General features: G+C 36.9%; 1 protein-coding gene across 10 annotated transcripts in view; it reads right to left on the minus strand.

The window, feature by feature from the left end:
• CEP170 (centrosomal protein 170) overlaps positions 1–12,585 on the minus strand; it is a 126,071-nt gene that overhangs the window by 5,483 nt on the left and 108,003 nt on the right. For 7 of the 10 annotated variants that reach the window (XM_053909390.1, XM_053909386.1, XM_053909388.1 and 4 more), the window contains 3 exons: positions 11,430–11,607; positions 9,232–9,402; positions 4,905–4,993 (listed from right to left, as the gene is read on the minus strand). In XM_053909390.1, the coding sequence (XP_053765365.1) occupies positions 4,905–4,993; positions 9,232–9,402; positions 11,430–11,607 (438 nt within the window). The remainder of the gene's footprint in view (positions 1–4,904; positions 4,994–9,231; positions 9,403–11,429; positions 11,608–12,585) is intronic. The other 3 variants (XM_053909389.1, XM_053909382.1, XM_053909384.1) reach the window with 2 other exon arrangements.

The following is a 12,585-nucleotide window of genomic DNA, read 5'->3' on the forward strand; positions in this document are numbered from 1 at the left end:
AAAAAGTACCACAAAGTTTTGTCTTTCAAAAGTGGTGTCCTTCTCTCCCAAATACTTTGGAATCTTTGAGAGAGGACTCAGCAGCTTTAGAGAGATATAAATAATAGGCACCTTTCTGGTTTCCTTCTAAGATTTCTTTGTTGAGCCTGGAAATCTAGTTTAACTGACTTTATATAAACATCACCAGTGTACAAGTAAATAAATTATTACTACTGGAAGCTGATCAGTATTTAAGTAGTAAACTAAATTATATTATTTGTATTTCTTCAAAGATCAATATGGCAAGTACAACTTACTTTTGGCAAACATGAAATTCATCAACATCAAATCAAGTCTGGAACATCTATAATTATGCATCACCATTCTTAAAAGGGCAATAATGGTTCTAGAAACTGATAAATTTTCTAAACCTGAAAGGCTAATAAATGTCCTTGCCAGCTGTCTAAGAGCTGTTTTCATAATACTAAGATAATTAGGGCACTTATGGAAATTATGGGATATTTGTAAAAGAGTCCTTGCAGCATTAGGACTGGGGGGAAGAAATAGTGACTGTTTCATGGACCAATGGAGAACTGCAATGGACTCGTATAATAGAGCAAGTCCGTGCTTAGCCACAGCGTGCTAAAAATTTAGTGAATTTTGCCAGAAGATGGTTACTGGGTATAATGCTTGGGCTTCTCAAACTGTTAAATGGTACATATTTCACCTCTGCTTTTTTGAAAATGGCTTAGAATGGTCACCTGAGGTCCCTGACCCAAGAAAACCTGGAGCTCCTCCACAGCTTTAAGTACTGAAGGGATGAAAAACTTACTTTAAAGATAATCTGTAAATATTGCGGTATGGACTTAAGAAGCCAAACTTACCATTTTGGCTTTAGGAAGTGAACTCTAATACAGTATTTAAATCTAAGGAAGCAGAAAACTAGATCAAGACATTACATTAGACTAGGTCATACTGGTTAGAACTGTTTTTGTTTAAAGGTCATTACAGATCTATCAGGAAAAAATTCATAGCTTTTGAGTGATCTTCGTATTACATTACAGATTCAAAATGGTAGACTAAATGTCACCATGGGAACACATTAAATTCCAAGGATAATTCCATTCAATAATTTAACTATTAACCTAAAAAACCTTTCTTTGATAAGGCAGTTGGCTTTAGAATAAAGTCTCTGGTTCATACTCTACGACTTTCACTATCTATTCTCTAGTGCCCTTAATCCATGCAAATTAGGGTTACAAACTGGTAGTCTACCAACACAGGGCCATGCTACGCAGCTTGAGGGGGTCCTTTTCACATGGAATACTGTGAGAACTCTGTAAAACGGTTTTTGCATAAATATTTTCAGCCGTGCCCATAGAAAGCATTGGGGCAATTTAAATAGGTGTATATTGTTAGGCCCAGGTAGGCATTTGAGCTTATAACTCTTGGCATAAAAGTTAAAGACCAGTCATTCTCCAAACTGCCTGGTACTCCACACAAAAGGTTCAGGCTCTCTCCCTTAGATCTGCTTATTAAAAATTATACCTATTTTTGAATACTACCTTCCATAAAGCCTTCCTTCATTGTCCTGAATGAAAGTGATCCTTTCTTTGTCTTTAAGTGGGCACCAATCTACCACATGCTACCCTGTACAATAGTTAAGTGTGTATGTGCTTCACCTTGCTGATCAGATTGTAAACCCCGTAAGGGTAGGGACGAGGTTTTATCCTCCTTATGATCTTCCGCAGAGCCCACCATAGTGCTTTACAACACATGGTACAATTCAATGCTCACACTGAAGGCAACAATATCAAACTTGATTGAGGCATTTTTACGTATTTAACCTTTTTAAATTCTGTCAAGTTTCTGGGACAGTAAGATCAATCAACCAATGAATGAATGTGTTTTTTGGTCTCAATTTTAATTAAATGTTAAAGCCACAAAAAGTAGTTTTCTTTGGAGGAAACTAGCGAGGAGTTCAGTGCAGACTGAGAAAGATACTTGGTAGGAAGCAACAGTCAACAGGAAGAGAGAATGGTATCAGTCAGGGACATGATGAAAATCTACTGAATGAATACATGAGTGAATGGGGACCCAGTTACTGTGGAGGACGACTTGTATTTCAATAGGTGGGATGAAATAAAAAGGGATCTCCATTTACAGGTGAGAAGACTTCAGAGTTTTCCTGCTGGTAGGTCGTATGACCACATGATGAGACCTACATGTACTTTTATGGTAACGTTGGCTATTGAGAGGACCCTATTAAGGTATTAGCTTTCCATGGTTTTTTATGGTAAAGTCCAAACTCCTGAACAAATTCAACCTACATGGACCCTCCCTTACCTCTCCAGGGTCATCTCTCATCACCCCTGGTCCTCTTACTTCACCCAGGTTTTGACCATCTAACACCATGCAAAATTTAGTTATATGGGTCATCCTTCTAAATTTACTGGAAGAGAAAGCAAACTGCCTTTACAGTAGCTTAAAACATGTTAAAATGGTTGTGTTTTTAAAAGAACACCTTAAACACAATATTTTAAAAAGGTACTTTTGGAAGAGTTTTAGAAAAGAATTATCTAAATGATTTCTCTTAAACTAGATAGTTAGCCTTGAAATTCAATAACACGGTGTTCAATGTGTTTTTACCATCATTAGGTACTTATCAAACACTGATGAAATGTATTATTTCAACATACAAGCAATATAAGATTGTGTGCAATATTACAATTCACAAACCATATTCAGACATGGTTTCATTATATCTTAAAATTTTATTTACAGGAATCAGAAATTAACCCACAGCATCAATGAATTTCTGAAGTATTTTTACATAGTTTTTATACCTTGAACCTTCTTTTATACCTTGAGCCCTTATCTTGATATCCCTTAAAAATGTACCAGTTTATCTCTTCATTGTATTGCCTTGTAAAAAATATTAAATTCTCCTTAGGTTAAAAAGGATAATGTAATCTACATTGTCTTGTCCTATTTTTTACTTTTTAGATTTTTTTTTTTAACAAAAGTAATACAGAACATGGTTAAAAATACAAATATTTCAGAAAAAAAGCATACATATTATATGTAACACCTATTATGTGTGTATGTGAATGTTCATATACATATAATTCTTCCCTCCAGGTTTACTTCTTAAAGGTTTAGGCTTCATAATATATTTACTCTTCTATACCTTGGTCTTTTCACTTAATACCTTTACCTTTACAAAAGAGTTCTCAGAGAAGTATATTAACAGCGTCTCCAAATACAGTTGAAACACGAGGCATATTACCTTCACAGTGACTGCATGTTTGGCTTTTCTTAAGGAGTACCTTGTACATTTAACTAATTTAAATAGTTATTTTAATGACTACCATTATGCTGCCATCCATGGTTTTTTTTTCCAAGATAATTTACCCGTATCAATTTTCAGATCTTCCTATAAATTTTAAGTAAACTGAACTTCCTACAAAGTAATAGTAATTTAATATTCACTCATGAACAAATAGTTACATAGTATATTCTAGGTACTTTATAATTGGACAAAGACCACTGCTCTCATGGGATTTACACATTAGCTCACTTACTGAGCATATCCACTTAAACGAAGTTAGCTTTTCCTGCTATCTCCATGTGATTTGTCTTCATTATTTTGCTTTAATCATCTGATTTTACTATTCACAACTTCTATTCCAACCAAGCCCAATCACCCCTTTTTCCTTTTTATTATCAAAATCACTAGTTACACAGAATAAAAAGTACAAAGACAATATAATTTAATTGGATCCTTTCTAAATTAGGAAAATGTGTCCATTTTAAGGTTCGTATTTGATTGTAAAGAAATCAAATTAGTTGCATGTTATTTATAAATAACACATTCTGTAATTTCTGATTTGGCTTAGTGAGCCCACTGTTTTTCTTTTAATCATACTCCGTGACTAAGCAATCCGCACCCTTGGTATCATCTTAGGTAAGGTATGTGTATGTGTCCCCCAGTAGCTACATCACTTCCAAGTGTGCTGATCCCACCACCTTCTCTGAAAAGTCACAGTGCTCTCCTTCACCACAACAGCCCATCATCCTAGGAGTTGCCAGTACAACATGCAGCTGGACAAATTAAGTCCAACCAACTGAAATTTGTAGGGAAAAAAATTTTAAGCCTAACCAATTAGTTATTACACACGAACTAACAATCGTGCCTGCCTAATACCAGGAGTCATGCCTCAAGTTTGGCTCAAGTACTCACTGTAGTTGGAGGTGGTAACATTGTTATTCTGAATTTAATTCCACTAAAATTATATTCTAGAACTAGGACATACTGGAAGGATAATGAACCAAAGGAATAAATAAATGAAATAAATATTGATAAAAATAATCTTATATGGGAACAAAATCTCCAAATTTCATCAGACTGAATGATTTTTGACTGCATATTATTTGTCCTGCACTGTTTTGATGCCCTCATAATTGAGTACACAAGGCAGACAAGTAACCAGGTATTCTGAGTCTTATAAAATTATGCAATACTGTCCTCTTTACTGATGAGGAAGATGAAATTAGACTCAACTTTCAGGTCTTATAAAAGCCACCCCCAAAGGTCTGTTAAATACTTACCTATTATTTTGTGGAGGAGTAAACTGTTCCTGGTTATTAATAAAGTTAACCTAAGTAACTAGAGCTGTTAACTCTCAATTACAAAGGGCTGATTATTTAGGACATTTCTTTCCCTTTTTGCCCCCTGCATGTGATCTAGCTTATGGCTGTTACTTACACCTACAAAAGACAAGGAATGGGACACTGGCAGCAGGAAGACTCAGTGCCACCGGCTTCACTAGCTCCTACTAGCTGTGGGGGTAGGAGGCTCGCACAAAGTGGAACACGTGTCTGTTAATAATGGAAGCCGGGAGGTTCCAGTGACAGAACAGTACCTGATCTTTCCAGCTGTTTTATCTATAGACTGTCTTATCTTCCTAGAAAACTGAAAGACGGATGACAGCAGCAGATTATCTCCCATGACCTGAAACATCCAAAGAAATTATATTAAAATATTACCACTGTATTGTAAAACCATTGAGAACACCAGTCACAGCCCACTATGTTTAGGGGAATTTAGTATGTATGCTAATTTTAATAAAAGGTCAATGAAGAATATAATTAGAATTAAACTATATAACTCAACTATATAACTAAATTGAGAAAGAGAAATAACTATCAACAAAGGAGTTCCTTTTTTAAAAAAAACTTGTCAAGGTTCCATGTTATTTTGGTCCACACCACTTTTAAAAACCAATCCATATTATCTTATCTTCAATGACTATCATGATCCTCTCTCTCATGCCTCCAAATCAAATGATAATAAAAGGGAAAATACAAATAATTTAGAATGCTAAGTTTATTATCTATTCTTTCACCAAATAATATGAACGTAGAGATGAAGAAGGTTACAATCCTGCTCTTTGGAGCAGAGTCTAGTGGGAGAGATAATTTTTAAAAATTTACTCAAAAGAGGGGCGCATGGCTCAGTTAGTTGGTTAAGCATCTGACTTCAGCTCAGGTCATGATCTCTCAGTCCAGGAGTTTGAGCCCTGCATTGGGCTCTGTGCTGACAGCTTAGAGGCTGGAGCCTGCTTCAGGTTCTGTCTGTCTGTCTCTCTCTCAAAAATAAATGTTAAAAAAAAAATTTACTCAAAAGAGTAAGTTTTTATTATGGAGGTTGGTACCACCCTACTTGAAACTTATGGGCAAAACTAGGGCTTGGCAAACTTCTGTAAAAGGCCAGAGTGAAGGTTTCAGGTCATCTGGTCTCTGTTACAACTATTACCAAACTCAGTGTTATGAAAGCAGCTGTAGATAACACACAAACGAGCAGGCATGGCTGTGCTGAGATACCGCTTTATTTATAAAAACAGGTGGCAGGCTGGATTTGGTCTCCAGAAGCGAGAAAAAGGACTGAACTTGGGGCTAGATGTGGGTTCCCAAATCACCTCCTTGTATGTCAAAACTGTATTTAGACTCTCCAAGACAATCCAAAAAATAAGATATGGCCTTGGAGGTTAAGAAGCTTTAAAGAGCAGTGTGGGAGTTAAAAGCACCTAGGAAATACTGTTAAATATTTTATCAAAAAGAACATAAATAAGTGCTAACTTTTGTGAATGGTGCCAGGCAAATTCTAATGAAAGGGAGTTCAGTGAAAGGAGGCAGAAGTAAGGAAGGCACCATGGAAAATGAGAACCCGAGAATGACAAGGGTTGGGGGATAAGGGCTGACAAGTCAGTGGGGGATAAAAAGTTACTTAGGATGTGATCAGCAACATACAGGCAGTAAAAAGGCTACATAAACATGATTTTGAGAGCCTTGAGAAAACAAGCCAAAACAAGAGTGGAAGACATGTATCACTTAGGCCAGGGCAGGGAGTGTGTGTTAAAAGCATCTAGAATAGGGCACCTGGGTGGCTCAGTAGTTAAGCACCTGACTTTGGCTCAGGTCATGATCTCAGGGTTTTTGAGTTCGAGTCCCACATTGGGTGAGCTTGAGCCCCGCTTCGGGTGAGCCCCGCTTCGGGTAAAAACATGAGCCCCACTTCGGGTGAGCCCTGCTTCTTTCTCTCTCTCCCTCACCCTGCCCCTCATGGGATTCTCTCTCTCTGCCCCCTGCTCACTTTCGCCACCCTCTCTCTCACAAAAAAATCTTAGATAAGTAAATAAAAATAAACCAACCAAACAAAAGCATCTAGTATATAGTGCAGTGGCAGCCATGGAGCTAGCTGTGTGCTTTCCCGTTGGGACATTTTTTTCTACTTAGTATTATGCAAACATACACATTCTTACGTACTTTTAGCTCCTGTTCCTTAAATCCAGGGATGCACAGGATGCCAGCCTATGATCAAACCCTTTTTGCCCTCTGCTGCTTTCTACAATCTTCTCCTACCCGTGCCCTAAGGCTTTTTACCTGTACCACCCCTGCATGTCGTCCTTCAATTAGCTCGTTCCATGGTGCCATTTGAAATAGCCAGTTTCTGGTGAATAAACCAAACTATATCCTTGAATTTTTCCCAAGCTCATTTCATCTAATTTCCATTATCATAACCCTTTCCAATAAACCTCTCTTTACTTGATTTGTCACTGCCACATTTACTTAATAATTTTTATCTGCATTGGTTCACAAGTATATAGAATTAATCACAATTCTTTTTAAAAAAAATTTTGTGTTTATTTTTGAGAGGGGAGGAGGGGCAGAGGGAGAGGGAAACACAGAACCTGAGGTAGGCTTCAGGCTCCAAGCTGTCAGCACAGAGCCCGATGCGGGGCTCCAACTCATGAACCGTATCATGACCTGAACTGAAGTTGGTTGCTTAACCAGCTGAGACACCCAGGCACCTTTAATCACAGTTCTTAATTCATGACATAGCTCACTAGTCCAACACGGACCACTTTTTCTTTCTTTCTCATGAATAACGTAAGAAGCACTTATGAATCTAACACCAAAACAAAGGCTAGAATGCAACAATAAGCCATTTGCTCCCGATGCCATAGGAAGAGGATACTTGCCTCTGACCTCAAGCTGTGTGATTTGGTTTCACCAATGGGACAGTAGCAGACACGACATGAACGTGAAGTGTGCCTGCATGGTGGGGCTTGCTCCCTTGTGTTTCTGATACAACCATGACAAGAACATGCCTTAGCCAGCCCACTCGTCCAATCAATAAAAGACACATGGGGCAGACCTGGACTCAACCTATAACTTTTTTTTTTTAAAGATATTTCAAAGTTTATTTGAGAGAGAGAGAGAGAGAGAGAGAGAGAGAGAGAGAGAGAGAGAGAGAGAGAGAGAGAAAGAATGGGGAGGAGCAGAGAGAGAGGGAGACACAGAATCTGAAGCAGGCTCCAGGCTCTGAGCTGTCAGCACAGATCCCGACATGGGGCTCGAACTCACGAATTGCGAGATCATGAGCTGAATTGACGCTTAGCCGACTGGGCCACCCAGGCACCCCTCAACCTGTAACTTTCAATTGTCCAGCTGAGCTGTCCCAGTTAACCCACAGGTATGTGATAAATTTATGCTTACTGCTCTATGCCAGTGAGATTTTTGTAGTTTGTTATACAGAAATAGCTGACTGATATAATCTACTTCTACTTCTGTGGTTTCCCCCTCCCCATTTCCCTACTGCCCTCCGCCCAAGTTGAACAGTATCTTAAATTCCATTCATCATTCCCTTGCTTTCCTTTTTATATCATGTGTTACTTCCATTTCTGTCCTAAGTATATCTTTTCATTTTTAAAAAATGTATGAGAAAGAATCACATTATATATCTTCTGAGAATTACTTTTTTCATTTACTGTTATACTGTTAAAATTCATCCATGTAGTGGCATAGTGCTGTACTTCATTTATTTTTATTACTCTGTAAGTATTCAATTTGTGAACATACCAGTTTATACATTCTCTTTCTGCTGATAAAAAGTTAGACAGTTCCCAAGTTTTTGTTAGGCCCATAGCGGTACTATAAATATTCTTTTGCATGACTTCTTTTGGCAATAGGAAAGGGTTTCTCTTGAGCCTGTACTAGAGGTAAAACTGTGTGATATGATCATGTGACATGTTTACATTCAACTTTAGGAAATAATGTCAAACTGTTTTTCCAAAGTGTGCCAATTTAACCTCTAGTGGCAACACAAAAAGGAGTCTATGTATCCAAGCTCTCCAATACTTACTATTTTAAGATTTTTAATTTATTGCCAATTGAATAAGAATCACATTTTCGCCCTGAAATGTATTTCTCTGAATACTCATGAGGTTTAACATCTCTATTTTGTAGACTTCAGTTAATTTCTCTTCAGTCAAATGCTGTTCATGTCTTTTGGAGATTTTTCTGTGGAGATTGTTTTTGCCTTACTTGATTGGTAGGGCCTTCTTTATGTATTCTGTATACTACTCCTTCATTGACTGCATGTTTCACAAAGTCTTTCAATATACTCTAATTTATCAGTCTTTTATTTTAAAGCTTTTTTGTGTCTTTTTTTGAAAGACATTTACCTATACTTTTAACTAAAAGTTTTAAAGTTTTGCTTTTGCCCTTTAGAAACTTAACTCATTTGTAGTTGATTATTTTGTACATGATTTAATGTCAAGATGAAACTTCACTCTACTCATAAGGGCAAGCACTTTTTTCCCCAGCCCCATTTATTGAACAGTTCCTCCTTTTCCCACAACAGGACATGTTTCCTCTGACATTTGTTAAAGTTTGTGGTTTACTTACTTCATCTCTGCTCCAGGTTCTCCGCCTTGTAATTGTTAAGTGATCAGGAGGCTCTGTTGGTTGAGGTCTTGGATCATTAGACCGACCGTTGTTTCCTTCTGGTGTTTTAGAATGAACTAATGGAGGGATCTTTCGGAAGTTGAGGCTTTCATCAAAAACACGATCAACCAACTAATAGGACAAAAGCATATCCTTATGAGAATAATTTGGGTAAGTACCGATATTGGCATTATAATTTTTTTTATTAGACAGAAGTTATTACATTCTCAAGTAGTAACAGAAGCATGATATCTTCAATAAACCAATTACTCTTTCTTTTTATAAGTTCTTCAAAGGTGCCTGTTTAATAAAATAGATGTTCATCTACACAGATTTTTAAAATCCAAAATACAGAACTTTGTTAAGTTCAATCCTTCCATGGATAAGATTTCCCCCAACTGTAAAACAGATAGTAAATAGAAAAAGCTGAGCCATGTAGATGGACAAGTTCATTTTACTCACAATGCCTTACCAATGTAAAATAATGTTTCTTTTTCTTTTAGTTTCCTATGTTGTTTTTTGTTTTTCTTCCCCAAATCCAGGTGCCAAATTTCTTCACAAATACATAAATTGCAAATTCCAATTAAGTTTACAAAGGAAACAATTTTAAATCCACAAAGTAAGTATTTTGGTCTTAGGTAAACTTTTAACAATGCTACAGCAGTTACATATTCTAGTGAAAATGACATACTGCCATCTACAGTGCAAATTATACACATCCAATAATACAAAGTAACTCAGGTTTACTGAAGAAGGAATAAATTTTAGTACAATATTCTAAGATAAAACAAAAAGGAAAAATGAAAGTCTATTCAATGAAATGACTGAGTAATTTTACTGGGTCTGCGTGAGTGTATAATCATGTTAGGTAACATTTAGTTAGATAGCTGAGGAAATAATGTCTTCATTGTTTTAAATGTACCAGAAGAACTGTGTATGTCTTGCCACCAAGAAGATCCTTTTGTTTTTCACCAATGAGGATGATTTTATATACATTTACAATTGATCAATGTGGTAACAAAACTCTACACAGATTCACAAAAGCTCATTTACCAACTTAGACAACACATGAAGGTGAAAAACAACAACTACAACAACAAAAATGACCATTAAAGAACTGGATTATAAAAGGAATGTGACAAAAAGCAAAGGAAGAGATTATTAAGAGAGTTTGTCAAAATCGAATCTGTCAAAAAGGCTAGCCATTTGGAGCTACTATTGATGACATTATTTTACAAAATTAACGAAGCACATTAGAGGCTGGCATTTTTTCCTGTAAAAGGCTAGATAATAAATACTTTCAGCTTTACAGCCATACAGTGTCTAACTACTCATTTCTGACATTATATCACAAAACAGCCAGATAATTAAACAAAAGAATGTGGCTTTGTCCCAATAAAACTTTTAATTCATTCTCTCAAATGCCAATCTTTTGCTTGTATTTCTGCACCAGATCGAGAGCCAACATGTCAGAGTACCATTTATTTTTCATTATCCATTAAAGGCACCCTCTGGAGCAACGTTAGAGAGCCAGAGAGCAGGAGGTTCCGGTTTGGGGAGGGCAATAGTCTCTACGTGCTACCTTGCATTCCAGAACTTACAGGAAGGTTTCAAAACTAAATATGCATGTATTTGTGTGTGGTTGTGTATGTGTATATATCTTTGTGTATCTATGTGTGTATATCTTTCAGTTTTCAAGGTATCCTTAAGCATTTATGTGTAATTTTCAACAGAATTATTTCAAATTAGTGGAAACTGTACAATTTTTCCTTTATTTGCTATTAGAGGTATCTACTAGCCAGCTACATATAAAAATGCCTTTTTAATTGAAGTATTTTCATAGCCAAATTTTATGGAAGGGTTATACAATCATTTATCAAATTTTAGTTTGCTTTTCAGATGTCATTTATAGTCATATTTTCCAGTGAAACTACATACCAGTAATTGGCAGACAAAGTCCCGGTTTTAAATAATTTTACAGCTTCATGGAATAATAGACCAAATGTTAGCCTTTGCTAGTTTTGTTACAAAAACATAAAAAGAAAAATTTTAAACCAAAGTTGGAAAATGCAGAGCTTCATGCAAACAGGGAGGGTGGGTATAACTCAAATAAACTCAGCAAAAGGCTAAAAGCAAAAGAAACAAAGAAAAGGAAGAACCTTCTGCATCTGTCCATGAAGATCTCCTACCTCTTCTCTAGTGTCTATGGCAGAGCCCGGGGTGGTGGCCGCAGTGCTTACTGTGGTGCTGGGGGCGGTGCCCGACGATGTCACTGAGTCTATCTCGCCTGCTACGTCGTTGATTTCCCGAGCAATGAGGGCAAGATCCTGGCTGATCCTGGTGATAGTTTCAGAAAAGAAGTTTAATCTCTTTTAAACAACAGCTCTAGACACAATCACTTGTGATAGAATCCATTACATAAGCTCGACATCTAATTAAAGATCTGTACCAAAAACTTAAGACTTTTTGGAAATCCTATCAACTATTTTGATACTCAAAAAAGCTTTCAAGCTTTAATCCAAAAATTAATAAAATTAAATTTCACGTCACTTTGAAAAATATGTTAAACACCCTGAAGTAGTGACACATCTTTCAAAATACAGTTAATGTTAACGACCAGCACTAACAGATGACAGCTCTTAGACTTGGGGGTGGTAAACAGAAGAACCCAAGGAGTCCATGAACCTGGATAAGAAGGAGCAATTACAACTTCATTCTCACTAACCTCCACCTGAAGCTTAGCATTTCTTTCAGTGAGAATTCGGGTAACAAACAGTAGCGGAATTAGTGATACTGGGGTTTTTTCCACCCACGGAAATCATAGATAGTATGGTTGCTATAGGTGTCCCAGAGCCTTTCATCATCACTGCCTCAAGATTACTGCGGTCATTAAACCCACAGCAACAAAGTTCCAGGTATTACTCTGTCACTTTAAAAATACTTTGATAACATTACAAAGAAATGCAATCATACTGAAACACAACGAAGTAATTTCATGTTTATGTATTTATTTAGTTTTAAAGTTTTTAAAAGTTTATTTTATTTTGAGAGACAGAGCACAAGCAGAGGAAGGGCAGGGAGAGAGAGGAAGAGTCCCAAGCAGGATCCCAACTGTCAGCTCAGAGCCTGATGTGGGGCTTGAACTCACAAACTGTGAGATCATGACCTGAGCCAAAATCAAGAGTTGGATGCTTCTCTGACTGAGCCACCCAGAGTCCCTATGTTTATGCATTTAGAAGCACTGTTCTGAGGGGCACCTGCATGGCTCAGTCTGAAGCTGAAGTGTCTGACTTCAGCTCAGGTCATGATCTTGCC

Source organism: Panthera pardus, unplaced genomic scaffold (genome assembly GCF_024362965.1).
Source record: "Panthera pardus isolate Hobbes unplaced genomic scaffold, ASM2436296v1 HiC_scaffold_21, whole genome shotgun sequence".
Lineage (NCBI taxonomy): Eukaryota > Metazoa > Chordata > Mammalia > Carnivora > Felidae > Panthera > Panthera pardus.